Genomic DNA, 25,941 nt, shown 5'->3' with positions numbered 1-25,941 from the left:
GCCACCGTTGTGGCCACACAGATCGGAGATCCAGCGTCCCACGTTCAAGTTCAACTCAACCCAAACTCAACCCTCTTCGGAGTCTCGCGCCATCTCCACCAACTACCACGTCCTCACTCCTGACCTACGACGTCCGAGAACTCCGCAACACAGACTACGAGAGAGATCAATGGTGTGGAAGGCTGAGTATGCCGCAGAGCTGTGGCCATATATCTCCCAATTTCCTTTCGACGAGTTTATGGAGAGATTCATGCCGGGTCCCGACCTCCCTGTGGCGTTGACGCGTGATGCCGTCGACACGCTCGAGGCCAAAGCGAAGGAAAGGAAGTCCTGGTGGTTAGTATGCCAGAAAATTGTACGTGTTGCACCTGTACGAGATCCGTCATTATTGCTCATGCGTATTAGTGCGAAATGGCCCAGCCTATCTTTGACAACTGCCCGGAAGGCGAGAGACTAGTCGCGAAGCATACTGGCAATTTTCGTGACAACACGGACGACGAAGATCCCAGTGGCTACCTCAAAGTCGACGTTTCTGTCTACCTCGCACACGAGGACGCCGTGAATGATTGCACAGACCCTGACGACGATGACTCCGACTCATACACGGACAACACGGACTGGGGTGCATATGAAGAAGACATACCCGTACTGGATACACCTGAAGCGCGTACCCGCTGGGCGTGGATATCGCTCGCAATCATAGTCAAAATGCGCCACAAAGCCTCGCCATTCGAGTTTATGAACGACATGACCGAGTCATTCCTTCGTTACAACCCACGCGGAAATGGTAAGGCCGATCGCTCTCTCGGATACCTCGCCGAGTGTGTCTCCAAGGTTTTCCGAAGGCAACATCGCCTCCATTGCTTCACGATATACGTCTGCAAAGGCAAGGCGCGCGTGGTGCGCTGGGATAGGGCGGGCGCTGTTGTCTCGACGCCAATCGACTTCGTAGAGGACCCACGGCCGCTACAAATGGTCTTCTGGAGGTACGCGTGCATGACACAGGTTCAACGCGGATTCGACCCAACTGTGTCTCTTGCTACAAAAGCGGAGATCGACGCGATGCGGGCCTCTCAAGCGCCGAATGAGTACCGTTACCCGCTAGTCCGTGGATAAAGGTCTCGCGCCACACGCCTCAGCCACCGTGACCCTATCCCTGGCTCGCGGACCACGCGGCGATGCTAGTTGTTTTTGCAGGCGCACTTTCGGCTCCAGCACACAGATGGGCTGTCGTTTTCAAGACCGCTGACCATTTGTTCAACGTCGACCCGACCCGAGAAAGCGAGTGGGAGTACTGGGAGGGAGAGCCGGACTACGAATGCATCGATTCAAGTCAGTCTTCTGATTCAGATGGCCTGGCAAGTGAGGACGATAATGAAGCATGACGCTGAGCGTTACTGGAGCTGCGCGCAGGAGGGAAGTATGTTGACGGTGAAGATGAGCAACCTCGATACTGCAGAGGTGCGTTATCGAGGACAGCGGATAGGGGTAGCATAGCTTGGCAAACATTGTCAATGCTATTTGGTTGTACTACGTGTGAAGTCAATTGAGCGGTCGAGGCTATCCATGCACATAATACCTATTGCTGAGTGCTGGCCGGATCAGGCCGGTTCATGAAAGGACATCCGGCCTCCTGTTCGTTGTATTCGTACGTCTCCCGTAGGCAGACCACTGGGATGACCTTCCTGAGGGGGGAGGGCGGTCAAATAAGGGTAGCGTATCAAGACAGAGCCTCACCATGTACCGCTAGAATAGACTTGTGTGATGTAGCCTTCTCTCCATCTCCCGAGCCTCGCCGCCAAAGCCTCCGGTGGCATATTCAGCCCCCGGACTCTAACATCGGCAGGCTCCTCCTACAGTGACTGTGCGATGATATGTCCCAGGCTCGAACAATATCCGGGTCTGAGAGTTAAAGGGGATATAGGCTCGATACTTAACGCGAGTCCGAGTCTCACACTGAGTCACTAAGTATACTCAAGTAGTGTCACCATGGCAGCGTGCCCACACATGAGCCGCCGGCAGTGGTGCAGCCACATCAATCGGAGATCTGACGCGCGCAGAGAGGATCGAACACGGCCGCGTTTTGTTCTCGTCACATTGCGCTCATGCAGGTCTCCCAACCCGCCATCTGTATACAATACCCCCGCACAAGCTAAATCTACCGACACACTCATCAATTCCGTCCACCGGAAGGACAGTGCGGCCTGCAGTCCGCCAAAGAAATGTTGTCTAAACTTTGCGAGTTGGACTTCGATGAGTTCCTGGAGCGATTTATGCCGGGTCCAGATATGCCACCCGAGTTGGTGGTCGAGGTGCCTGTTGTGAACAGTGTGGTACTCTTGGGGACGAACGAATCCGACATCTGTGACGAACTGGTGCGTATGACTGTTGTGTTCACTAGCTTGGCTCTCACGCCGTGCCTACGAGCAGTGCAAGGTTGCCCAACCCGTTTTTGATCGTTTCCCTCATGGAGACAAACTGGTGGCAAAGAACATGAACCACAATCCTGATGACAGCGATTGCGATGACTATGGCGAGCAGTTGAAGGTCGACGTTTCATTCTACCCAGTTGACGACGATGCGAAGTGTGACTACACATGCCCTGGGTTGAAACGCTCGCGTGCGGCCACGCGCTGGGCCTGGATATCATTGCTCGTGGAGATCAAGACGACTCACAAGTACTGTGCATTCGAGTTCGAGGAAAAGAAACTCGAGAAGAAGGACAACGGACGCAATGCCGAACATCGTGATGGCCTTCAGGAATCTGCTGCGGTAGACAAGGACCAGGGGCGCGCTGCCGACGACGGTGGCCCGCCGACGCCGAAGCCTTTTGTTCGTACTGGCGAAGCGGCAGAAAGAGCGCTCGGGCGGATGGGCAAGTACATCGCGAAGCTGTTCAGGCGGCAGCACCGGCTGCACATCTCCACCCTATATGTCTTCAAGGGACAGGTTCGTGTTCTTCGCTCGGACCGAGCCGGTACTATCGTCTCGACGCCAGTCAACTTCCAGGCGGATCCATCGTTGCTGCACAAGGTCCTGTGGCGATATGCTTGCATGAATCAAGTAGAGCGTGGCTTCGATCCGACAGTGACCAGGGCGACGGTCGACGAGATAGAAGCCATGAGATCCTGTCCAGCGATGAACAATGCGGCCGGGGCCTACCGCGACGCCGCTCTGGATCAGCCCGGATGGCCAGTCTACAAGATAACGATGCGACACGGAGACTTGATCGACCAGCAGAGCATGCAACCGATCGCTGATGAATTCTACGAACCCGAAAAACTGAGCATACCGGAGGATCGTGTGGGGACTTCGGACGAGGTGTGCTTCATCGTCGGTAAGCGTCGTTCTGCCACGAATTCCCCGGCCGGGCGAGGTATGAGAGGCTACATCGCCTACGACGTGTCGCGTCGACGGCTGGTCTTTTTGAAAGACCACTGGCGACCGTGTATCAAGAGCTCGCTGTTCGAGGGAGAGGTGTTGCAGTCGATGAGAAGCACCGGTGTGCAATACGTTCCAACGCCTCTGGCTGCCGGGATCGTGCAGGATGAGATGGGCGTCCAGGAGACGTGTACACAGGATTTCTTGCCGGTGGATGAGAGGACGGGGTGTTATGCGCCGAGGCAAGAGCACTATCGTCTCGTCGTGAAGGAGATTGGTGAACCACTTGAAGAACACAAAAGTCCATACGAACTCGTCAAGACGATCTGGCATGCACTCTACGGTACGTTTGGTATTTTATTGATAACACAGTACTGACTCCGGCATCACTTGTGCAGGGCACAGACAGGCATGGGAGCTGAATGAACTTCTTCATAGAGACATCAGTGCCGGCAACATTCTCATCTTCCGATACATCGACAAGAACGGTGGAAAGCAGTCTATAGGCATCCTCATTGACTGGGACCTATGCAAGGATAAGAAGTATCTTGAGTCGGTGTTACGTCCATCTCGCGCGGTATGTCGCGTCGAAAATGAGGTTGAAGATCCAATGTTGACTACGAGTCTTAGGGTACATGGCAGTTCATGTCTGCCCGGCTACTCCGCAACCCGGGGGAGAAACACGAGATCGCCGATGATCTAGAATCATCCATTCATGTTCTCCATTGGATGCTATTCCGCTTCGTCGAGCACAGCTTGACGGACTCACCGGATCTTCTCTTGTCGCGTATACTGAGCGTATACGAGGAGAAGGGTGTTGCAAAGGGTGACGAGAGAAAAAGTGACCTCGGTGGAGCGACCAAGCGAACTGTATTGCGCAGCGGGAATCCGATCATCGAATTGAAGAATCCAAACACTTCACTGGGCAGACTTCTCCAACGCCTCGCTACACTTTGCCAACAACACTACTACGCGGTTGAGCCTGTCATCAGCTCCAAGTCCAAGTCGAGCAGTGCCCTGGCAGGAGCCCGACCGGTTTCCCATGAAGCACTGCCCAACTTGAGGAACCGTTTCAACAACGACATTGTGCGAAATAGGACGCTGGCGAAACCTGAAGTCGATGCATACGAAGCGCTTTCGAATCACGTGGAGGTGTTCGGAGCTTTGTGGGATGCTCTCTGCGAGCCATCGGAGGAGTGGGCGAAAGTCACTCGAACCGACGATCAATTCAAGGAGCCTGAGTTCGAGTGTTCCGCCGTTACTCAGCGCAGCGCAGCGCAGTCCAGCCAGCGGTCGTCGGCTTCGAAGCGGTCTCTCGAGGGAAAATCGGTCGACTCGGAACGACCTGGGCCCGCCAAACGAGCGAGGAGTACGACGACGGACCTTCAGTCGTTGCAGGAAATACGGGAGGAGTAATGATGTCTTGCTGTGTTTGTTGCGTTTCGCACTTTCCCTGTATTTCACTGAGGACTGCATCGTGTGCAGACACTCCGGACGAGTGTGTCTGCGTAGATTTCCTTATCGTTCTTGTTTGTAATATGCTCATACGCTGTTCTCTCCTGCCAATCAATCATCACTTGTTACTGCTCCTCTACAATCGCGCTGTAGGCTTCGTGGGTGCATGACGACGACGTTTGACGCACCAGGTCATCGAATTCACATCGCCGTCCGAGGCAGGCGCCGCTATACTCGCCACAGCGCACGATCTGCACCCTCTGCAGACCTCGAGAGGCTCTCATTTGCGCACTATTCTGAGTCTTTATCTCGTGCAATCCAGGCTCAGAGGCACCGTCTCTGAACCTTTTCTAGCTGGATAATACGGAGCTGGACATATCGCTGCAGCTGGTTCAAAAGCGCGTTGATGGTCTGAGTCTTGAGACGCTACCGTCTACTAGGATGATGATTCCTTTGCAACATCCAGCACAGTGCACTTGGCGGAGAGTGAACGTATGTATGGCCTGGTTCATCACAACGGTGTGTGGACCCCACCGCCAACGAGCATGCACAACGAGTACGTCCTCTGGCCCATGAGTAAAAATGCATTACACGCCCAGAGACCCAATTTGTACAGTGAGATGGTACTAGGAGATCGGTTTGGGGTTAGCAGGGGACACACTGCTTTCCGGATAGAAGAAAAAGTCCTCCACGCTCCATTGTGGAACCAGGTCGGTACTGTAAGGGTCAGTGTCTCCCGTGAGGAAACGATCTATTGATGCCCAGGCAATCATGGCAGCATTATCTGAGGGCATCTCAGCTTCGGCGACTTGCGCGACAGTGAGCAGACTCACCAGTGCACATCTCGACCGGAGGATAGATCAGCTCGATCGGATAGTACTCATCCTGCTCCTCCAAAAACTCGGACAACCTGCATGATCGTCAGTTTAGGGATTGTCAGGAAGCTGGGTACAGAATGTACTCGCCTTTGCCGCAGGTACATGTTGCAGGCAACACCACCACTGACGACCAGATGCCTGATGGGTACGCGGTTCTGTTTGCACGCCCGCAAAGCCAACTTGAGCTTGTCCTCGAGCTGACGCACAGTCGCCTTTTGGAACGCGTACGCTGTAGCGTATCTGGTGCACTCATCGATATTTCCTTCGCGCTCACGCAAGAACATTTCCGTAGCCGAGTGGACACCCGCGAAGGAGAACTCCAGGCGGCGGTGCATGGGGGTCGAGTAAAGTGGGATCTCGTAGCCTTTCTCTATGTCGAATCCCTCAGGTGGCCCTTTCTTGACGTATTCCTCGAGCGACGCGCCTAACCCACGCTCGCCCCACGGCAGCTTGAGTAATCGGGCGACCTTGTCGATGGCGCGTCCTATAGCCTCGTCTGTTGTTGTTGCGAGGATCTTAAAGTCCCGTGGAGACTCCACAAGAAGCAGAAGCGTGTGCCCACCGGTGACGAGCAGGCTGAGGAAGGGAAACGTCGGGAGCATGTCAGCGGGCTCGGTCAGGAACGGTGTCAGGGCGTGGGCTTGCTGGCAATTAAGATCTGCATCAGAGTAGAGCGAATGGAGCGTAAGGAGCGTACCATATGATTCACACCGACCAATGGCTTCTTGAGGGAGGCAGCCAGTGACTTCACTGCATTGGACCCTACGGCCAGACAGCCTGTCATACCGGGTCCGCGGGTGTAGGCAATGCCGTCCACGTCTTGGACAGACATGCCCGCGTCGTCTAACGCCTTCTGCACTGCACCTGGCTTGGATTCAGGTCGCGCCAGGTCTGTAGGTCGAGGAACTGAGAGACTCACCAGGTTCCGCTGATGTGCCTCTATGGCCACCAGCGTGTGTATGCCTCCGGTTGGCGCATGACTGTACGGACCACGTCAGTGACCATCAGCACCAAGAGACGCAGCGACTAACTATTCATCCTGCCGAATGACTACGTTTGAAAGAATTCGGCGGTCCGAAGTGACGACTGCCGCACAGCTGTCGTCCGCAGAGGTTTCCACACCCAGTACAGTGAACACCTTCTGCGGTCTTTGAGGGTAAGTCGGTATCGACTTAACAGCATTCTTGACGGCCCTGGCTGCTCCAGATTTGATCCCGAACATCCGGGCAAAGGCAAGAGATTCTTAGAGAAGAGTGGAAGTGAGACTCGATGCTCCTCAGCCACCGCAGGCCTCTGAATACTTACATACTGCACGGAAAAATTCGGACTTCCTACAAAGGAAGTCCTTTACTAACAACACTGACTTATTCCAATTGCCCATACTTAGTATCCACCAGCTTCGTCGGGACCGCGATTCCAACGCGATTCTGCTTCTCGCGTCGTCGCTTTCGTCCGCTTCGTCGTGCCGCGCATTGGCCGCGCACAATCTGAAAGTTTCTGGCATTCACCGGTGACCGCGGCGCTCAGCCTCTACGCTGGCCGTCTACATACCTTGTGACCGTGGGGCGCGCTCTCCAAACTCGGACATGGCATTGGCAAGGCGACATGGTCGGCGACCAATAACTTCAAGTATATAGACTCGGAGTGCGCCCGTACAGGCTCGTGACGCTCGTCTGCCTCCGTCAAGACCTTCACAGCCAACACCGTCCACGAGCAGAATACCCTGGTCATCGCCCGGGGCCGCAGTACGTCAAAGAGATGCACCCTAAAATCAGCGAGATTGCCTTTGATGACTTTCTGGAGCGGTTCATGCCCGGTCCGGATATGCCAGCTAAGTGGGCGAAGGAGATCCCTGGTATGAGTACTACGGTGCTAATGGAGACAAAAGAGACCAATATCTGTGATGAACTGGTGCGTACAGCTGTCATGTGTACCATGCTGTTTCTAATGACGTGCCTACGAGTAGTGCAAGGTCGCACAGCCAATCTTCGATCATTGTCCTCACGGAGACAAGTTGGCGGCAAAGAACACGAGCCACACTCCTGACGACAGCCATTGTGAAGACTATAGCGAGAAGTTGAAGGTTGATGTTTCATTCTACCCCGTAGACGACGACGCGAAGGGTGACTACACCCGCCCCGAGTTGACAGGCTCGCATGCGGCCACTCGCTGGGCGTGGATCTCATTGCTGGTGGAGGTCAAGACAGCTCAAAAGCACTGCGCATTCGACTTTGAGGATGAGAAAGTCGAGAAGAAGGATGTCGGACGCAAGAAGGCGGTGGACGGAGGCGAGGATGGCGGCGGCGATGCTGAACACCGTGATGGCCCTCAGGAATCTGCTGCGGTAGGTAGGGGCCAGGGGCACGCTACAGACGACGGTGACCCGCCGACCCCGAGGCCTTTTGTTCGTACTGGCGAAGCGGCAGAAAGAGCACTCGGGTGCATGGGCAAGTACATCGCGAAGCTGCTCAGGCGGCAGCACCGGCTGCACATCTTCACCCTCTATGTCTTCAAGGGACAGGTTCGTGTTCTTCGCTCGGACCGAGCCGGTACTATCGTCTCGACGCCGGTCAACTTCGAGGCGGATCCATCGTTGCTGCACAAGGTCCTGTGGCGATATGCTTGCATGAATCAAGTAGAGCGTGGCTTCGATCCGACAGTGACCAGGGCGACGGTCGAGGAGATAGAAGCCATGAGATCCTGTCCAGCGATGAACAATGCGGCCGGGGCCTACCGCGACGCCGCACTGGATCAGCCCGGATGGCCAGTCTACAAGATAACGATGCGACGCGGAGACTTGATCGACCAGCGGAGCATGCAACCGATCGCTGATGAATTCTACGAACCCGAAGAACTGAGCATACCGGAGGATCGTGTGGGGACTTCGGACGAGGTGTGCTTCATCGTCGGTAAGCATCGTTCTGCCACGAATTCCCCGGCCGGGCGAGGTATGAGAGGCTACATCGCCTACGACGTGTCGCGTCGACGGCTGGTCTTCTTGAAAGACTATTGGCGACCATGTATCAAGAGCTCACTGTTCGAGGGGGAGGTGTTGCATTCGCTGAGGAGTGTGGGAGTGCGATACGTCCCAACGCCTCTGGCTGCCGGGATCGTGCAGGATGAGATGGGCGTCCAGGAGACGTGTACACAGGATTTCTTGCCGGTGGATGAGAGGACGGGGTGTTATGCGCCGAGGCAAGAGCACTATCGTCTCGTCGTGAAGGAGATTGGTGAACCACTTGAAGAACACAAAAGTCCATACGAACTCGTCAAGGTGATATGGCATGCGCTCTACGGTATGTTTGTTGTCCTGTCGAATGTACGATACTGACTCTGTCATCATTTGTGCAGGGCACAGACAGGCATGGGAGCTGAAGGAACTTCTTCATAGAGACATCAGTGCCGGCAACATTCTCATCCTCCGCTACATCGACAAGAACGGTAAGATGCAGTCTATCGGCATCCTTATCGATTGGGACCTATGCAAGGATAAGAAGTATCTCGAGACGGTGTTACGTCCATCTCGCGCGGTATGTCGCGTCGAACATGTGGTTGAAGATTCAGTGTTGACTACGTCTCTTAGGGTACATGGCAGTTCATGTCTGCCCGGCTACTCCGCAATCCGGGGAAGAGACACGAGGTCGCGGATGATCTAGAATCATCCATTCATGTCCTCCACTGGATATTATTCCGCTTCGTCGAGCACAGCTTGACGGGTATTGCAAATATACTCAAATCGCGCATACTATGCGTTTACGAGGAGCAAGGTTTCCAGAAGGATGACCAATACAAGGCAGAGATCGGCGGCGCACAGAAGCTCGAGTCCATACGTAGCGGCAGACCAGCCATCGAAGTCGACCGGGGCACTCCACTGGGCAGACTTCTCCAACGCCTCGCTACACTTTGCCAACAACACTACTACGCGGTTGAGCCTGTCATCAGCTCCAAGTCCAAGTCGAGCAGTGCCCTGGCAGGAGCCCGACCGGTTTCCCATGAAGCACTGCCCAACTTGAGGAACCGTTTTAACAACGACATTGTGCGAAACAGGACGCTGGCAGCACCTAAAGTCGATGCCTACGAAGCGCTGTCGAATCACGTGGAGGTGTTCGGAGCTTTCTGGGATGCTCTCTGCGAGCCATTGGAGGAGTGGGCGAAAGTCACTCGAACCGACGATCAATTCGACGAGCCTGAGTTCCGGAGTTCTGACGTTTCTCAGTACAGCGACGCGTGCTCCAGCCAGCGGTCGTCGAGATCGAGGCGGTCGCTCGAAAGCGAATCGGTGGACACGGAGCGGGCTGGGCGTTTCAAACGAGCGAGGACTACGACCACGGGGCTTCAGTCATCGACAGAGGAATCTGTAGTCGCGCGCGACGAAGCTTAGGACTAGTGATATCTCGCTTCATGCTATGTACTCATGTGCTTGGTATCCTCGTTCTTACTGTGCCACGGCGTCCCGCTGTACTTATACACGTTTTTGTTATGCATATGTATCCCTCAATCTTAGAGAAGTTTCCGTATGACCTGGAGGGCGGCCGGATGATCGTATGGCTAACGAACAATATACGGAAGACAGGATCGCTGTTGACCAAGGTACCGAGTCACTACAACTTAACAACTTGACGTAGACCATGAACGCGCGAAAAATTATAAGGATTCCGTAGTGCAGATATTCGGGGGATGAGAACGCTTGCGAGGTACATATCTACGATTCGGTACGATAGGCGGCGCGGGTGTCAATGGTAGGCGGCGGCGGAGAGGCGATGTACTAAGTTACTACTACACGATACAAGTCAGGTGCGAGAGGTTGCGAGCAAGACAGCAAGAAAATGTCCAAAACTTTGAAAGCGACGTGAAAGACGATTCTCTTGGTATCACACGGAGTTGTGGTTTTGCGTAGTGTTCGGACAGTCGAGTCGGGACAGCGATCGCACTGCGGTCACCAACGATATGGGGATTTTCGGGGGCTGGAACGGATCACGCGAGGAGCACGTCTTGCGCTTGGAAGGCCTGTGTTGGTTGGCCGCAGGGTATCCTCAAGGTGAGCACGCCGTCTTCCATGCTCGTGCGCACATCGTGGGGCTGGCAGGCAAAGGTCTGAACACTGACAGCTGTCTACGATTGAGGTCGTACCACGCACCTGAGTCTGGGGAGGTATGCTGATGCTCTTGGCGAACTCTCCGACCTTGCGCTCTCGGATTGAGTGCCCTCGCTCCGTAGCGAGCGCGCTACGAGCGGTGCCGGACACGGTGAGCTGCTTGACGCGACTGAACGGGCAGGTTGCAATGGCGATGCGGACGTCGGTCTTCTTCACACCAGGAAGCTCAAACATGGCAACGAGGACATTGTCGACAGTGTCGAACTGGATGTCGGTGCAGACGTTGTAGCGGCGCAGTGCTCCCTGTGGACTCGTGCTTCGGACGGCGCGTGCAAGGAATAAGTGCATGGGTGAGCCCCGAGTCGGAGCGTACGCACCTGGCACCCGCACCGCCCGCTGTGCTCTGTCTCAATACGCGATCCCGCCACAAACTCACTGCGGGACAAGTCACAGACATGGATGCCGCGGCCATCGCGGACGACGCGAGCGTGCTCGCGCCTGCATGAGTCGGGCGCGTCTGCTGTAGCTGCTGCGCCTGCGCGTGCATCTGCGGGACCGAAGCCATCTCAGGCTCGCGGCCCTCCGAAACTGGGTGCAACCGCGCGACCGTCGCGGAGTCGGAGGGCGCGGAAGCCACCCTCGACGCACCTCTCCCGCCCGCCGCCGAGTGCGGGCGGCGATACGGGTGAGTGCTGTGCGGGGCACGCGAGTGCCGGGCAGGGCCGACACCGCTGCTCGGGCCTGCGCCGGGCGTAGAAGATGCACCGGGGCTCTCGCTCGCTCGAGACGTCGTGGAGATGTGCAATGGCGGCTTACTCGAAGCGCGCCGGCTACCTGACGTCCCGACGCTACGTTCATCACTCGCGGGTGCTGTCTGTTGCTGGCGGAACTCTTCCTGGGTGATATTGTCGAATCTATATTGGGCGGTGTACACCGGACGCTCTTGCAGCTGTATGGTGGTCGGCTGCTGGTACGTTGGTTGTGGTTGAGGCTGAGGTTGGAGCTGAGGCTGTAGCGGCGGCTGCTGGTGCTGTTGCTGCAGGAACTGTTCAAACTGGACTTGTTGTTCTTGCTCCTCGGGCGTCGAGTAATGGGTGACAAGCGGGGTCATGGGCTGCGGGGGCGTGTCATGCTCACTGGTCGCGATGTCCCAGGGAAAGACCTGGGGTGTAGACGGGGTCGAGTTGCTGTACCGGTAGTATGCCATTGGGTGGGCGGATAGCGACGCGGCGAGCGGGGGCGTCGGTATATATTACCACAGGCCCTGCAACGAGGCGTCGTGATGGGGCGCAAATGGTGCGGCACCGCCTGACTCGCTCGCTCGGGACGGTCCCGGGCGGCAGTCCATATCAGGCAACCGCGGCGGCGGGGCGCTGTTCGCCGTTGCCTTATATGGTATACGTCGGGGATACCCGTCCGCGCTGGCGGCCTAGTGCGGCCGGGAGAACGTGCAGCGCACACGTTTCTTCCCACCGCGCCATTGCCGCGCCATGAGTCCGCTCCTTATCGGCGATAGCACCAGGGTCCATCTGGAACAATGGCCATTCCGCTCATTGTGGCACGTGTGCGCGACACTGGGACGCCGCGATCCGCGATTACCAGCAAGGAAATACAGTAGTGGAAACGGTGGTCGCGGTCTGTGCGCACGAGTGGTATGCACTACTCAAGTGAACAACAGAGAGATAACTAAACGATCACAGAACGGAGTCGGAAGGTGGGGGTAAGGAGGATACACAGTCTAGGCCAGACTACACTTAATATCTATGCTCGAAGCTCGTACTTGAGTATCTCTGTCCGTGCAGGAAGATAAGAGGAGCTGTCACAGCGGACAAATCAGTGTTTGAAAAGCTCGAACATTGATCTTAAATAGAAAGGGTCAGTAGTTTTCTAAGAGGCCATGTACGGTTCCGTAACATGGTGCTTAAAAATGAAATGTTCACCGAATGTAAGACTTTTCGTACATAGCGGCTGACAAATGTTATGTTCGGCTACAGTACATTGTCCAAACGTTCTCCTCATGTTAGCAGCACGTACATTGCGACTAAACTCTGTATGGTCAGACAATGGTAGCCGTTCTAGCATCACTAGTAAATTTAGAATGTTAGAGTGTCGTGCATTGTGGGAACAAAGGGCGCACATTTGGAATGTAATCACAATGTAAGAAGGCTCCTCTAACATTGCGCTTACATTGTCATTACATTTGATATGTATGTCTTACATTATCATTACATTTGAAATGTGCGCAGCCCCTCTTACATTGTGATTACATTCCAAATGTGCGCCCTTTGTTCCCACAATGCACGACACTCTAACATTCTAAATTTACTAGTGATGCTAGAACGGCTACCATTGTCTGACCATACAGAGTTTAGTCGCAATGTACGCGCTGCTAACATGAGGAGAACGTTTGGACAATGTACTGTAGCTGAACATAACATTTGTCAGCCGCTATGTACGAAAAGTCTTACATTCGGTGAACATTTCATTTTTAAGCACCATGTTACGGAACCGTACATGGCCTCTTAGAAAACTACTGACCCTTTCTATTTAAGATCAATGTTCGAGCTTTTCAAATACCGATTTGTCCGCTGTGTGTCGCGTTTTCTCATCACAGAAGTTCACCGCCAATATTATTGGAAATGCCCTTGCTCTATTAAGAAAGTGAAGATATGTAGGCCGTCCTATGCATGCAATTATTGCGATATTGTATTGACCGGAAGTGTAGCATCACATAACTTCCTCCGGGCTAGCTAGTCCATGACATGAACAGCTATTCATCAATAGCACGCTAGCCACCGTGGCGTCGGTCCATTCAGGGAGGCCAGTGCCACAGCGTGTTTGCTTGTGTTAGGATCCAAAGGCTTTGGACAACACGTACAAACACCTCACTGTTTCCGGCGGCTTTGGCGCGTCCCGCTCCTCTTCCTCGTACATGGACAATGTCGACCAATGGCTTGTTAATAGCCCTTGGATACCTGGGACTCTCATCTACCTTGTTCTACCCTGCAGTGGTGTCTACCTCGTGTCACCTGGCGGTATGCGGAGAAATGTCCTCATTTCGAGTATTCTACAGGAATGACACGCAATTGGCGACACCGTGACGATGCCTGATTTCGACCCACCCGTCCCCGTGTACCCATGCTCATGCCGTCGCCTCTCAATTACTACTTCGCGCATCCTATTGCTCGTGCACCTCGACGTTGATCAACCGAAATTCTCCCGAGCCGCCGGCGAGCGTTTATCCAAGGGGGAGTTTGCGTTCTACGTGAACGTCTTCTGTGGGCTGGTCAATCATGTCAGTGAACGCCAGTATCGTTGTACCACCTGTTTCATCTCCAACATTCTTATCACCGCTTAATGCGTGTGCTGTGATACACGACCGCTGCAAGTATGCCTTCGTTCCAAATGGCATTTCATCCGGAAGGTCCTCATGTTCCCAGATTCTTTTAGGTCAGCTCGCACGAGAACGGCTCGATGCGGCAGCCAACGCTTCCCTGTCCATATCGGACGCTAATCATGCCTCTCTTACACGGAGCCTAATTAAAGCCAAAAAAACGGGTCACCGACGGCGGCAGAGACCTCGCGCCAGCCCCAGTTCCCTCCACACGTGGTTCCTACTCGCCTTCTCACAACGAGTAGTGGCATGCGAAGGGTCAGATCGCCATTCTCTCGCTTCGGGGGGCCGCGACGGCTTGCAGCACGGACGCACTCTGGCGGTGCCCGTCGCGGTATATAAAGCCCTCCCTCGACGTCCCCGGAAAGTGAGCTCCCCGCAAACCCATTGGCGTTACGATGCCTTCGACGGCACTCTCTCTGCTGACTGTCGCCCTCGCGCTCGTCTCTCCAATCCTCGGAGATGTACTGCCGCGCGCCGACAGTAGTGCTTTCTTGCCCACCCTCTCGAACAACTCGGCTGCAGCATGGCCTCCACGTATGTGACTCTTTTTAACTTGATCAGCGAGAAGGCTCATATTTATGTGTGCAGCGTATGCGAATGGAGGTTATGCATGGACGAGTGCGTTCACGCGTGCGCAGTCCCTCGTCTCGCAAATGACTCTCGAGGAGAAGGTCACCCTCATCACGGGCCAACCGGGGCGCTGCGTCGGTATGACGGGCGCGGTCCCGCGCCTCGGTATACCGGCACTCTGTCTGGAGGATGGGCCCGCCGGCGTGCGTCCCGTTCAGGGAGTATCCCAGTTCCCCGCCGGACAAGCGGCCGCGGCGACCTGGGACAGGGAGCTGATCTACAAGCGCGGATACGCGATGGGGAAGGAGTTCTATGACCAGTAAGTGCGATCATAACGGAATTATCTGGATGCTGACAGGATTAAAGGGGAGTCAACGTAGCTCTGGGTCCTGTAACTGGTGGGCCCCTCGGGCGGAGCCCGCGCGGTGGAAGGTGAGTCAGAGCTCGTGCACGCTGAGACCGCAGGATCGATGGGATTCCTCGTTCGCAGGAACTTCGAGGGCTTCTTCGATGATGCTTACGCCACGGGAGAAGCCGCGTACATGACCGTGAGGGGCATGCAAGACTCTGGCGTCCTTGCCACGGCGAAGCACTACATCGGCTACGAGCAGGAGACATACAGGTAAGGTAGAAGTAGTTGTCACTTTGACAGACTTGACGCGAGTTGTACAGGGACCCGTTCAACCAGTCTGAATCCTACGATGTCTTCCCTGTGAATGAGCAGACGCCCATTTCGTCCAATATTGACAACAAGGCGCTGCACGAGGTAAGCATGATTGTTCTATCTATTGAGTTTATCTGATTGGTCCGTGGAGCTTTACATGTGGGGCTTCGCTGAAGCTGTCCGCGCAGGAGTAGGCTATGTGATGTGGTACGTACAAACAACGCGACACGCCTGGCTCTGTGACTGATCTCTGCTGGTGCAGTTCGTACAACGAAGTCAACCAAACGCACTCATGCGCGAATGCATATACGCTGAACAACCTTCTCAAGGGCGAGGTGAGTCACGATATCGTTATACCCGCGCATATACCCACCCTTCTCTGTGATAGCTCAACTTCCAAGGAGGGGTGATGTCAGATTGGGTATGTATCCTTGATGTGCCCTCATCAGTTGCATGCTGACACGCTCCTTCATAGGGTGGTGACTGGGGTGATGCCGAGTTCATCAACGGCGGGCTCGACATGAGCATGCCAGGCGTAGGATTCGGAGGCATCTTCGGTCCATTCTGGGGACAAAACCTCCTTCCGTACATCGCCAATGGCACAGTCACTGAGGGTCGCGTGGACGACGCTGTATGCCCCCCTCCCTTCCTATTGTCGTTGTCCCTCTCGCTTACCTGTGTGCTCCTCAGGCCATTCGCACGCTGACTCCCTGGATCTTCTCCAACCAGCCAGCATACCCGCCTCCAGCAGTGACGTGGAACGCTGACCCGCAATACTACGAGACAGAAGACGCGTACTGGCGCGACGTCCGCCAGGTGGAGACGATGACGCTCATCAGGCAGATCGGCGAGGACTCCGCGACGCTGCTCAAGAACACCAACAACGCGCTGCCCCTCGGTGCGCCGAAGGTGATCGCGATCGTCGGGAGCGACGCAGGCCCGAACGAACTCGGTGAGCTCGACGGCGGAGGCTCGAACGCGTACCCCGGGTGGAACCTCAACGGCACGCTCACGCTCGGTGGTGGTTCGGGCTGGGCGATCCCACCTTACGTCGTGACGCCGTACGAGGCTATCAACTACCGCGGGCGCGCGTTGAACTCCCAGGTGTACGCGATCTTCAACGATACGGCGTATGATGCTGTCAATGTGACGGTCCCGAGTGCGAACGTGGCTATCGTGTTCGTCAGCGCATTCACTAGGGAAGGCGAGGACCGTGCGACCTTGTACCTGTATGTTGGCTATGCTACCTGAGTGTTGCGGGTGCTGATGCGCGGCGACAGCGACAATGATGCCGACACACTGATCAACATCGTTGCTGCGAATAACAACAACACTATTGTCGTGATGAAGTAAGTACCAACCAATTTTGTTGTAGTCGTTCAGCTGGGCTGACTGAATACTGCAATAGCGCTGGTGGACCCATCCTCGTCGAGGCTTGGATTGATAACCCGAATGTAACTGCGGTCATCGCCGCTCACTTCCCCGGACAAGAGGCTGGCGCTGCTATCACGAATGTGCTCTTCGGCGACGTCTCCCCAAGCGGCAAGCTCCCCTACACAATCGGCTACTCCCTGGACGACTACGCGCCTGACACGATCGTCGCCACCCCAGTCCTCCAGCCGCAGGCGTACTTCAATGAGTCCACGCTGGTTGACTACCGCTGGTTTAGCGCGAACAACATCACGCCGCGCTTCGAATTCGGCTACGGCTTGTCGTACTCGACGTTTGCATACAGCAACATTTCCGTCGAGAGCGTGTTCTGGCCGGATACCACCTCGGTCCAGCAGACGCACGAGCCGTTTGAGGCATGGGACGGCACAAACAGTATCTACGACATCGTTGCGCAGGTGATGGCACAAGTACAGAACACCGGGGACGTTCGAGCGTCCGAGACCGCGCAGTTGGTGAGCATCGGATGCTATCATCCCCTCGGGGGTTCTGTACTGACTAGTAGATCAATTCATAGTACGCTACATTCCCCGGCAGCCCCGGGATCTGGTTGCGGGGCTTCGACAAGCTCAAGGGTATGGCACCCGGAGAGACCCGGGCAGCATCGTTCCCACTTCGCCGCAAGGATCTGTCGCTTTGGAGCACGGAGCGCCAGCTGTGGTACGTTCCCGAGGGCGAGATTCAGCTGCAAGTAGGTGCTAGTTCGACAAAGCTGTACTTGGTATGTCCTGCCACTTTCATAATCGTTCCTGTGTCTTCTCACCCATGAACATCTTCTAGGCGACGTCGTTGTCCCACTGAGCCGAAGTATCATTGAACCTAGCAGGATACTTGAGACAAAACCCAAGGATCATCTTCTGCTGTTTATTCCATGGAGTTGCAAATTGCACGAAACGCTTCGTTGAGAGAGACACCCTTGTGCACCTTGAACGGAGTTGGAGTTTCACCCGCACCGACAGCATGGTTGCCCATTAACAGGTTTCGGACACGGCATGTAAGTGGCGATGCGTGTCTTGAGCTACCCGCACGTTGGTTCGCGTCATAGTTGCTACTGAGTTTTGATGAGCACTTTGGTGGCGGACATGGTGCCTGCCACGGTTCTGGTGGTCAGTACTTGTTGCAGTGACTTTGTGTACGAGGTAAGTGTGTTGCTTGTCACTGTTCGCCGTAATAGCTACTGCAGGTACCTCATGACTCACCTGCAAGTCGTTGCGAGCATCGTCATCACCGGTGAGTTGGTCTTCGATCTTTAGATGCATGAAGTCCTGCCTACTTCATACTGGATAGATCAAGCCATCAGTGTCCAAGGTGGCATGCTGCCTCAGTGATTATGTCAGTGGGGTCCGGTCGAGCACTCGGACGTTGAACATTGAACACGAGGTAGTAGCACGCTGTCAGGGACAGATGGGCTTGAATTTGTGTCAGAGGAGATATGCTACACCGCCTTGTGTCAAAATGTAGACTGAGAGGGCAGCGCTGAAGTCAAAGCCGGCGAATTTCTATCTCGCAATCTCTATCTTCCCGTTCTTCCCATTGGATCCGGTGCTACGTCGGAGAGGAATCGGATATGTCAGTAGCATTCCCAGATGACGCATGAGCCTACGTAGCTACAGTCTACTGTGTAGGACCAAATTAAAGATACATAAACCCTGAGTAGGGAGTGTTTGTCGCAGAGTCAAATGCAGGCATATGCAACGAAGCTACAACTGTATGACTCGAATAGTAATACTAAGCGAGGAGGAGTAACTCAGTAAGTACTCGGAGCGTGCCGGCGAACTACTGGCACATTCCTTTTCTGGAACTGTAGCGACGCGGTGTAAAATGCGGGGGTGGCGCCGACGCTCATGCCTCTCGCCCAACATGTCCGTCTCCCCACCCATTCGTCGCTACTCGTCGACGAGCTCTAGCAGTCGCGAAGACCTCATCAACCAGTATGAGGCCGAGGAAGAGCGTATAATCAACGTGCTCTCGCGGAAACTCGAGCGGGTATGTTAGTTTCAGCGGCGGGCCGGAGGACATGACTCGTTGACCTCTTCGCAGCTTCGGGAGGAGAAGATTGCCCTCGAGAACACGCTCGAGGCCGAGTCGGAGAACCATGTCAACAGGCTCTCCAGGGAGATATCTGCTCTGCGACTAGCCCAGCAGCAGCAAGCACAGGTCAATGGCAACGGCAGCGGCAGCATCTCCCCAGTCGACACCCGGCTGGGCATGCAGACATTTCTGGGCTATCGGAACCCCGCTCAACCGACCACAGAGACGATGCTTGAGGCGATGCGCAGGGAGAACGAGCAGCTGAGGACGAGACTTGTCGAAACCGAGCGCGACTACATTCGCGTTACACGGTTGAACGAGATCTATCGTGAGGAGCTAATTGAGCACAGGAGGCGGGTGAGTTTCGACGTTGCGCGTTCTCTCTTGCTATTTCTCTCTTATTCAGAGGCGGAGGGCGTCAGCTCTTCCGTGCCACTACGTCGGCATCGCGGTTGTACCGACCGCGTACCGACCGTGAAAGACGCATGCCGAGAGGCAACGATGAAAGGCTGTCCGAGAGGCAACTTATCAGGATTAGTCTGCATATATCAGAGTACAGCTTCTTCGGACAGCCCATGTGTTACGTTTGTGCATTTCTGTCTTCGCCCAGAGCACCTCAGAACCCTTCGCCCAAACGTCGCTTCAGTCCCGGACATCCACTAGTAGCTCCTTGATGATCCGTTTGCGTTCTTGCCATCACCTTGTTCTCTATACAGTCGACATTTTTACTGAATAGACCGTTCCGTGTAGTTGGGCCTACCGGTTGACAATCTCATAGGCCTCGCATCCCCCGATCCCTACTCCCAACCCACCCACCGCCGAACTCCCTCATCTACCTCTTCTCCATCCACCTCTATCCTGATCATCCCAAGTCCTCAACACTCGCAGAGTTCACGCCCGACGCCAGTACCGATCCCGCGTCCGCCATCGCAGATACACCGCCCAGTCAACGCCATGTCCGAAGCCAATACGCCATTATCGCACTCGCCATCCTCTGTGTCCTCCTCTTCGCCCTTCCCGCTCTCCCCGCCTTCCGCCTCTCCTATGCCCACCAGTTACGCTAGTGCCACTACGAACCTTACAACGCCTCCCTCCTCGGCATCTCTCACATCAAACCCGCCCGGTCCCTATCCAGGCGCCGCCACAACCCTCTCTTATCCATCGGTACCGCCACCGTCACTCTCGTCATCCTTCGGCTCCCCGTCTACGACATACCACATCAATGCTATGTATTCCAGGCGAGAGAGCGTGGACAGACGGCCTGCGGAATCTGGGAGCTTCAGCCGCAGTCAGAGCCAGGGGCACAGTCGACGTGCCAGCGTCGAGCGGGGCGCGCGAGTTGCAGAGACCGGATCCCTTCTGCCACGAGGACGCGCGGCGCGACAGGAGAGCGTGCAAGAGTCGCCCGAGGAGGCGGGCGCAGAGGCGAGCTTGTCCTTGAATGGCGGAACGGCTCATCTGCCCAACGGGGACGGACCGAGCTGACTATCTGCTCGGTTCTGGAGATGACGAGGAGGTGCGGGTGGTGATTGGAACGACGATCGGCGCGATCGGCCACGAAGATTCAAGCTTCAGGACTTGCGTCCGCGTTCATGTATGAATAGCCGCTGTAACCAAGCTGTAACTTTCCTCCGCCAAGATTCTGCAAAAAGGCTCTGACCCGGACAAGAACTTGTATTTGTATACGACGCATCATCGCCGAGCCCCGTTAGCGTAGCCCAATAATAATGTCCGTTCACCAGTACCTCCCGAGGAAGGTTGCTCAGTTGTCTCTGCGTTGTGGGCTGACGTACACAACGTCGCCTTCTGTCGATGCTGAATTGACCTACCCGATCAGTGAGTGGCCTACTCTCGTTGAATGAGACACTGACTCTTAGGCAGGTTTCCAGTATGGCGAAGGACGACACGGTGCTTGCGATCATCATCGCTTGAGGCCTACGCTCCGCGACCAGTCAACATTACATGACGGAAGTCAGCGATATCCACTGCATATTGCACTGGCGGCCTTCGTAAAATCTCTGTGAGTTCCGCCGCGAATTGTGTGTCCACAGGATCGCCTCAGATTGCATATTGGTCAGGAGTACTATATAGGTAAGTGCCAACGAAGACTCACATCCGGATGGTATGTCGTGCACCAAAACGCTCCTGCGCTGTTGAACATCCGTGAGTGTCTCCTTTACTTATTGCTCACGGTGGCGCCATCGAGCTCATCAAAACACTGGGTCAAGCCTCCCGGTCCGCGCGGTAGGAGAGGCGACAAGATGATGATGCCAGTGTTTCATGACTGCAACGTGCTACTAAGTACTCGGCGACTCAACAGGAATGACCAGAGGTCCCTCTGCATATGAGTGGGGTGAGTAGTAGAAGCTCATTCATGTTTGGCTTGGTCATAGGCGAAGATTCATGGCACTGTGACTCCCCAATTGGAGATAGCATTGTTACAGGGACCAGGAAGTAGTGACCAGGGTAAACCATTCAGCGTTCATTCAACACTCGGCGTATATCTTGGCAATCACGGAACTCGTAGCGTCCTCTGCACCGAGCTTCGACCCGGTGCGTGCCAGTCCCGTGTAACGGTACAGTTCGTCGGTACTTATAGGTTTCTCAAATCTGGGCGCCGACCTCATGTAAGCTTATGGTCGACTGACCGACAAAAGCCCGGGCCGCCGGGACGCGTCGGTGGCTCAACCCGGGTGGGTCTGGCCTAAGTCCGTCCGGCAAGCTTTGCTCCAGGAAAGTCTCAAGCTCGGTCCCAGTCGGTCCCGCATTCCGACACAACCTGGGGCCCCGGAAGCGGGCTTGTGCCAGGTTGTGCCTCGCGAAGCATTCCACGGACCACTACTTACATACTGCGCGGGTCATGATCGCTCTTCCGCGTCAAAATCTAGGGCATACTCAATATCATATATCGGACACCTCGACACTCCGTCTTCGCCGCACGCACGTCAAACACGTGCATTGTCACAACAACCCGCTCTTCCCCAAGGTTCACCTGCTCCGCCACGTCCCCCATCCTAACCGCGGTTTGTAAACAGCCTGGGAGCACTGCGCATTGCGATCAACGCAAATTCCGGCCTTCAGCACACAAGAAAAGCTGTTGGACCGGTGTGCGTACGGACCATAGTTCACGGCAGAATGTTTATTCAATGGTCTACCTGTCCGCATGACCTCCTGCGCCTGGTCGCCAACCTGCACGTCATGGGCTTCGATGTTCGACCCTTGGCTTGGGCTCTACCCAGGCTGCTATCAGCGGCTGCCGCATAGCAGATATGCCCTCGCATGCATAATATAAAGCGATCGTCGCTGTAACTCGCTTGGACCCATTAAAGCGCCGTTCACGCTGTTGCGATGCATTCGACGGCACTTTCCTTGCTCACTATTGCTCTTGCACTCTTCACCACTTCATCTCGGGGAAAGATATCACGGCGCGACGACGCGGGCTTGACCACGCTCTCCGACAATTCGCCCCAGGCATGGCCGGCGCGTACGCATCACTTTATGACACTGTGTGTACTAACTGAGCTGCTCACCTAGCCAACGCGACGGGCGGGAACGCGTGGACGGACGCGTTCTCCAGCGCGCAAGCCCTCGTCGCGCAAATGACACTTGAGGAGAAGATCACCGTCATCACGGGTCAGTCCGGTCGCTGCGTCGGCAACACGGGTGCCGTCGAGCGACTCGGCGTCCACGCGCTCTGCCTGGAGGATGGGCCCGCGGGAGTGCGCCCGGTCCAGGGTGTATCCCAGTTTCCAGCTGGACAGGCGGTGGCTGCGACATGGGACAGGAATCTGATCTACCAGCGCGGGTACGCGATGGGCCAGGAGTTCTTCGACCAGTGAGTTCCGCCGGTAGAGATGTGTCAGCGGACGTTCACGCCTGGCGAAGGGGGGTCAACATCGCACTTTCCTCCGTGACAGGTGGTCCGCTCGGACGCAGCCCGCGCGGCGGTCGGTGAGTTTCAATTGTCTCTCACAGGTGCTATGTTCGGGCTTAATATCATTGCCATCAGCAACTTTGAGGGTTTCTTCGACGATGCGTACGGTACCGGTGAAGCTGCCTATCTGACCGTCAAGGGCATGCAAGATGCCGGTGTTCTCACTACAGCCAAACACTACGTCGGCTATGAGCAAGAGACATTCAGGTCAGGAACTCGCTAGTTGTTTCTGAGCCATTCTGACACGAGACGCAGGAACGCCTTCAATAACTTGGAGTCATACTCAGTTTTCCCTGTGAACGTGCAGTCGCCCATCTCGTCGAACATCGATAACAAGGCACTGCATGAGGTGAGCGTGGCAGAGGCATTGTTCCTCGCCTTCGTGGCTAATGCACCGTATAGGTGTACTTGTGGGGCTTTGCCGAAGCCGTTCGCGCTGGTACGGGTTATGTGATGTGGTAAGCACAATGCTGCGCGTCAGTCTGCGTTGCATCGCTCACCAATTGTAGCTCGTACAATGAGGTCAACCAGACTCACTCGTGCGCCAATGCGTACACCCAGAACAATATTCTAAAGGGCGAGGTGTGTCGACTTCCCAAATCAGACGAGCCAGCCTGATCGCTCCCCCGTATAGCTCAACTTCCAGGGCGGTATCATGTCTGATTGGGTATGTACGTCACTGATCAAATCCTGAATCATGGACACTGATTATGGTCTCTAGGGAGGCGTGTGGAGCGACGCAGAGTTCATAAACGGCGGCCTCGATATTTGCATGCCCGGTGTCGGTTTCGGTGGCGTGCTCGGTACAATGTGGGGCGACAGTCTATTTCCCTACGTCGAGAACGGGACAGTCGCTGAGTCCCGAGTGGACGACGCGGTACGTCGAGGTCCTCACCGTGCTGGCCCCTTGCTGATCTCGGGCTCTCGTAGGTCGTCCGTCTGCTGACTCCCTGGATCTTCCCAGGCCAATCCGTGAACCCTCCTCCAGCAGTGACGTGGAACGCCGATCCGACTTTCTATCAAACGGACGATGCCTATTGGCGGGACGTGCGGAAGGTCGAGACGATGGCGCTCATCAGGCAGATTGGCGAGGACTCCTCGACGCTGCTTAAGAACGTGAATGGCACGCTCCCTCTGGGAACGCCAGGAGTCATCGCTGTCATCGGAAGCGACGCAGGTTCCAATGAGCTGAGCACGTTGGAAGGCCAGGGCGTCGCCCAATTCCCGCTCTGGAACATCAACGGCACTTTGAGCCTGGGTGGTGGTTCTGGCTGGGCAATCCCGCCATACCTCGTTACGCCGTTCGAGGCGATCAACTATCGTGGGCGCAAGTCGAACTCGCAGTATACGCGGTATTCAACGGCACGGCGTACGACGCGATCAACGCTACGGTCGAGAGCGCGGACGTCACGATTGTATTCGTGAGTGCGTTCACAAGGGAAGGTGAAGATCGTGCTACTTTGTACCTGTGAGTTGCCCCGTATCACGTCCGGTACCATGGTTGATCTCCTGCGACAGTGATCATGAAGGCGAGACATTGATCCAGACGGTGGCGGCGAACTGCAGTAACACCATCGTCGTGATACAGTAGGTCTTACTGCTGCTGTCACAAGAGAACATGTTCACCAAGCCCAACTTCAGCGCCGGGGGCCCGATCCTCGTGGAGGAATGGATCGATAACCCCAATGTCACCGCTGTCATCGCTGCACATTTCCCTGGTCAGGAATCCGGCGACGCCATCGCGAGCGTACTCTTCGGCGACGTCTCCCCGAGCGGCAAGCTCCCCTACACGATCGGTCACGCCCTCGACGAGTACCCGCCCGACACCATTGTGGACGACCCGGTTCTCGAGCCGCAAGCGTACTTCAACGAGTCGACGCTGATCGATTACAGGTGGTTCAGTGCATATAACATCACGCCGCGCTTCGAGTTTGGCTATGGTCTTTCCTACTCGACGTTTTCGTACAGCAACATCTACGTGCAGGACGTGTACGAGGCGGACAACAGCACGATCCAGCAGAAAAATGAGCCGTTCGAAGGGTATGACGGGAGCAACAGCTTGTACGATATCATTACGGAGGTGACAGCTCAAGTGACCAACACTGGGGACGTGGTCGCGTGCGAAGTTGCTCAGCTGGTGGGTGCAGTCCATACGTCGTGCCCAATCTTCGTCTGTCCTAATGCTTGATCCTTAGTACGCCACCTTCCCGGATAGTCCCGGCATCTGGTTGCGCGGCTTCGACAAGCTGAAGACCCTTGCTCCCGGGGAAACACGCACTGCCACGTTCTCCCTTCGCCGAAAGGACCTTTCTCTGTGGAGCACGGAGCGGCAGTTGTGGTACATCCCAGACGGAGCGATTCAATTGCAAGTCGGCGCGAGTTCGACGAAGCTGTATTTGGTACGTTTGTCTTGCACTTCGTGATGCCGGTTCAAGCTGACTCGAATACCACACAAAAGACGGCTTCATGGTCTCAATGACATCACGACGGATGACGCGGACAAGCTAGCTGTAGGAGGCTGTATATTGATTGTGTAACGAGCACGAGCACACGCTTGTGTATCACTTTGGGGGCCTTCGTATCCTCTGTCCCACGTGCCCACTGGCACCTAATAACATGTAGTAATTATTGCTGCAAAACCAATGAGTCGACGAGTTGCAAACGAGTTGAACTGACATAGCTCATGATGGTTCGAGACATGTGGGTTCGTGGCAGAGTGTACTAGTACTGCCTCAGTACATCCGTCGCCATCTACCACTGAGTACTGACCTCTACCCCCCTCCCGTACCGCATTGTAGATATGTACCTCAACAGCGGTATCGTTGGATGCTCGCATTACAGAATCTATGTATATACTTAGCTGTTCGCGTGTACAGCGTCTGCGTTGTAGTGAAGCACATCGCAGCGGTACACACCGCGGGCAAACCAAATTGTTCGAACTCCGAAAACGCTACGAACATTGGTCCCTCATGGGAACCTTTTCTGGGGGCATTTGGGCTCCGAACATCCTCAGAACATGATGTATTTTAGCCAAATTTCAGCATGTTCGGAGCATGTTCGTAGCATGTTCGACGAAAACACGCATGT

The 25,941-nt window shown here is 55.3% G+C and overlaps 8 protein-coding genes across 8 annotated transcripts; 6 read left to right on the top strand and 2 right to left on the bottom strand.

Moving 5' to 3' along the window:
• Window positions 1-31: 31 nt before the first annotated feature.
• On the top strand, window positions 32-1,187 carry C8Q71DRAFT_118054 (uncharacterized protein). Its single transcript, XM_047916369.1, has 2 exons — window positions 32-355; window positions 406-1,187. The coding sequence occupies exons 1-2, from the start codon at window positions 170-172 to the stop codon at window positions 1,114-1,116; spliced, it is 897 nt and encodes a 298-aa protein (XP_047777834.1). The 5' UTR covers window positions 32-169; the 3' UTR covers window positions 1,117-1,187.
• A 1,035-nt stretch (window positions 1,188-2,222) lies between these two features.
• Window positions 2,223-4,930, top strand: C8Q71DRAFT_908540 (uncharacterized protein; the record flags this gene model as incomplete). The annotated part of the gene is made up of 4 exons (XM_047928999.1): window positions 2,223-2,375; window positions 2,431-3,724; window positions 3,780-3,958; window positions 4,012-4,930. The coding sequence occupies 4 exons, from the start codon at window positions 2,223-2,225 to the stop codon at window positions 4,795-4,797; spliced, it is 2,412 nt and encodes an 803-aa protein (XP_047777833.1). The 3' UTR covers window positions 4,798-4,930.
• Window positions 4,931-5,250: 320 nt separating this feature from the next.
• C8Q71DRAFT_765706 (glycoprotease family-domain-containing protein) lies at window positions 5,251-6,983 on the bottom strand. The gene is made up of 6 exons (XM_047924144.1): window positions 6,746-6,983; window positions 6,634-6,694; window positions 6,412-6,582; window positions 5,802-6,358; window positions 5,670-5,746; window positions 5,251-5,620 (listed from the first exon to the last, which is right to left on the bottom strand). Exons 1-6 carry the CDS (start codon window positions 6,934-6,936, stop codon window positions 5,463-5,465), a joined length of 1,215 nt encoding a protein of 404 aa, XP_047777832.1. The 5' UTR covers window positions 6,937-6,983; the 3' UTR covers window positions 5,251-5,462.
• Window positions 6,984-7,472: 489 nt separating this feature from the next.
• On the top strand, window positions 7,473-10,095 carry C8Q71DRAFT_859028 (uncharacterized protein; the record flags this gene model as incomplete). The annotated part of the gene is made up of 4 exons (XM_047927582.1): window positions 7,473-7,625; window positions 7,681-9,010; window positions 9,066-9,244; window positions 9,298-10,095. 4 exons carry the CDS (start codon window positions 7,473-7,475, stop codon window positions 10,093-10,095), a joined length of 2,460 nt encoding a protein of 819 aa, XP_047777831.1.
• A 172-nt stretch (window positions 10,096-10,267) lies between these two features.
• On the bottom strand, window positions 10,268-12,309 carry C8Q71DRAFT_908538 (uncharacterized protein). Its single transcript, XM_047928998.1, has 3 exons — window positions 11,187-12,309; window positions 10,852-11,125; window positions 10,268-10,793 (listed from the first exon to the last, which is right to left on the bottom strand). Exons 1-3 carry the CDS (start codon window positions 12,014-12,016, stop codon window positions 10,689-10,691), a joined length of 1,209 nt encoding a protein of 402 aa, XP_047777830.1. The 5' UTR covers window positions 12,017-12,309; the 3' UTR covers window positions 10,268-10,688.
• Window positions 12,310-14,410: 2,101 nt separating this feature from the next.
• Window positions 14,411-17,814, top strand: C8Q71DRAFT_117996 (glycoside hydrolase). The gene is made up of 14 exons (XM_047916367.1): window positions 14,411-14,740; window positions 14,795-15,095; window positions 15,143-15,208; window positions 15,267-15,398; window positions 15,449-15,542; window positions 15,592-15,647; window positions 15,703-15,775; window positions 15,829-15,861; window positions 15,916-16,071; window positions 16,131-16,669; window positions 16,721-16,789; window positions 16,849-17,344; window positions 17,407-17,610; window positions 17,670-17,814. Exons 1-14 carry the CDS (start codon window positions 14,602-14,604, stop codon window positions 17,688-17,690), a joined length of 2,379 nt encoding a protein of 792 aa, XP_047777829.1. The 5' UTR covers window positions 14,411-14,601; the 3' UTR covers window positions 17,691-17,814.
• A 911-nt stretch (window positions 17,815-18,725) lies between these two features.
• Window positions 18,726-20,664, top strand: C8Q71DRAFT_765696 (uncharacterized protein). The gene is made up of 3 exons (XM_047924143.1): window positions 18,726-18,875; window positions 18,930-19,277; window positions 19,671-20,664. Exons 1-3 carry the CDS (start codon window positions 18,750-18,752, stop codon window positions 20,403-20,405), a joined length of 1,209 nt encoding a protein of 402 aa, XP_047777828.1. The 5' UTR covers window positions 18,726-18,749; the 3' UTR covers window positions 20,406-20,664.
• A 1,220-nt stretch (window positions 20,665-21,884) lies between these two features.
• On the top strand, window positions 21,885-25,333 carry C8Q71DRAFT_765691 (glycoside hydrolase; the record flags this gene model as incomplete). Its single annotated transcript, XM_047924142.1, has 15 exons — window positions 21,885-22,404; window positions 22,455-22,755; window positions 22,806-22,871; window positions 22,930-23,061; window positions 23,110-23,203; window positions 23,257-23,312; window positions 23,364-23,436; window positions 23,489-23,521; window positions 23,576-23,731; window positions 23,785-24,175; window positions 24,199-24,322; window positions 24,373-24,441; window positions 24,496-24,991; window positions 25,050-25,253; window positions 25,313-25,333. Exons 1-15 carry the CDS (start codon window positions 22,269-22,271, stop codon window positions 25,331-25,333), a joined length of 2,352 nt encoding a protein of 783 aa, XP_047777827.1. The 5' UTR covers window positions 21,885-22,268.
• Between the last annotated feature and the right edge of the window lie 608 nt (window positions 25,334-25,941).

The sequence above is a fragment of the Rhodofomes roseus genome (assembly GCF_022264815.1).
Source record: "Rhodofomes roseus strain CIRM-BRFM 1785 chromosome Unknown C8Q71scaffold_13, whole genome shotgun sequence".
Classification (NCBI taxonomy): domain Eukaryota; kingdom Fungi; phylum Basidiomycota; class Agaricomycetes; order Polyporales; family Fomitopsidaceae; genus Rhodofomes; species Rhodofomes roseus.
This window is presented reverse-complemented; position numbering and strand designations above follow the sequence as displayed.

Bases quoted from the DNA above. Each gene is read 5' to 3' on its own strand.
- C8Q71DRAFT_118054 (XM_047916369.1), top strand. From the start codon at position 170: ATGGTGTGGAAGGCTGAGTATGCCGCAGAGCTGTGGCCATATATCTCC. The intron at 356-405 runs GTACGTGTTGCA...CATGCGTATTAG, and splicing joins GGTTAGTATGCCAGAAAATT to TGCGAAATGGCCCAGCCTAT.
- C8Q71DRAFT_765706 (XM_047924144.1), bottom strand. From the start codon at position 6,936: ATGTTCGGGATCAAATCTGGAGCAGCCAGGGCCGTCAAGAATGCTGTT. The intron at 6,359-6,411 runs GTACGCTCCTTA...CTTAATTGCCAG, and splicing joins TGGTCGGTGTGAATCATATG to CAAGCCCACGCCCTGACACC. The intron at 5,747-5,801 runs GCGAGTACATTC...ACGATCATGCAG, and splicing joins AACATGTACCTGCGGCAAAG to GTTGTCCGAGTTTTTGGAGG.
- C8Q71DRAFT_908538 (XM_047928998.1), bottom strand. From the start codon at position 12,016: ATGGCATACTACCGGTACAGCAACTCGACCCCGTCTACACCCCAGGTC. The intron at 11,126-11,186 runs GTGCGTACGCTC...CGCCGTCCGAAG, and splicing joins GCGGGCGGTGCGGGTGCCAG to CACGAGTCCACAGGGAGCAC. The intron at 10,794-10,851 runs GTGCGTGGTACG...TTTGCCTGCCAG, and splicing joins GCATACCTCCCCAGACTCAG to CCCCACGATGTGCGCACGAG.
- C8Q71DRAFT_117996 (XM_047916367.1), top strand. From the start codon at position 14,602: ATGCCTTCGACGGCACTCTCTCTGCTGACTGTCGCCCTCGCGCTCGTC. The intron at 15,209-15,266 runs GTGAGTCAGAGC...CCTCGTTCGCAG, and splicing joins CGGAGCCCGCGCGGTGGAAG to GAACTTCGAGGGCTTCTTCG. The intron at 15,776-15,828 runs GTGAGTCACGAT...TCTCTGTGATAG, and splicing joins ACAACCTTCTCAAGGGCGAG to CTCAACTTCCAAGGAGGGGT.
- C8Q71DRAFT_765696 (XM_047924143.1), top strand. From the start codon at position 18,750: ATGTCCGTCTCCCCACCCATTCGTCGCTACTCGTCGACGAGCTCTAGC. The intron at 18,876-18,929 runs GTATGTTAGTTT...ACCTCTTCGCAG, and splicing joins TCTCGCGGAAACTCGAGCGG to CTTCGGGAGGAGAAGATTGC. The intron at 19,278-19,670 runs GTGAGTTTCGAC...CGTTCCGTGTAG, and splicing joins TAATTGAGCACAGGAGGCGG to TTGGGCCTACCGGTTGACAA.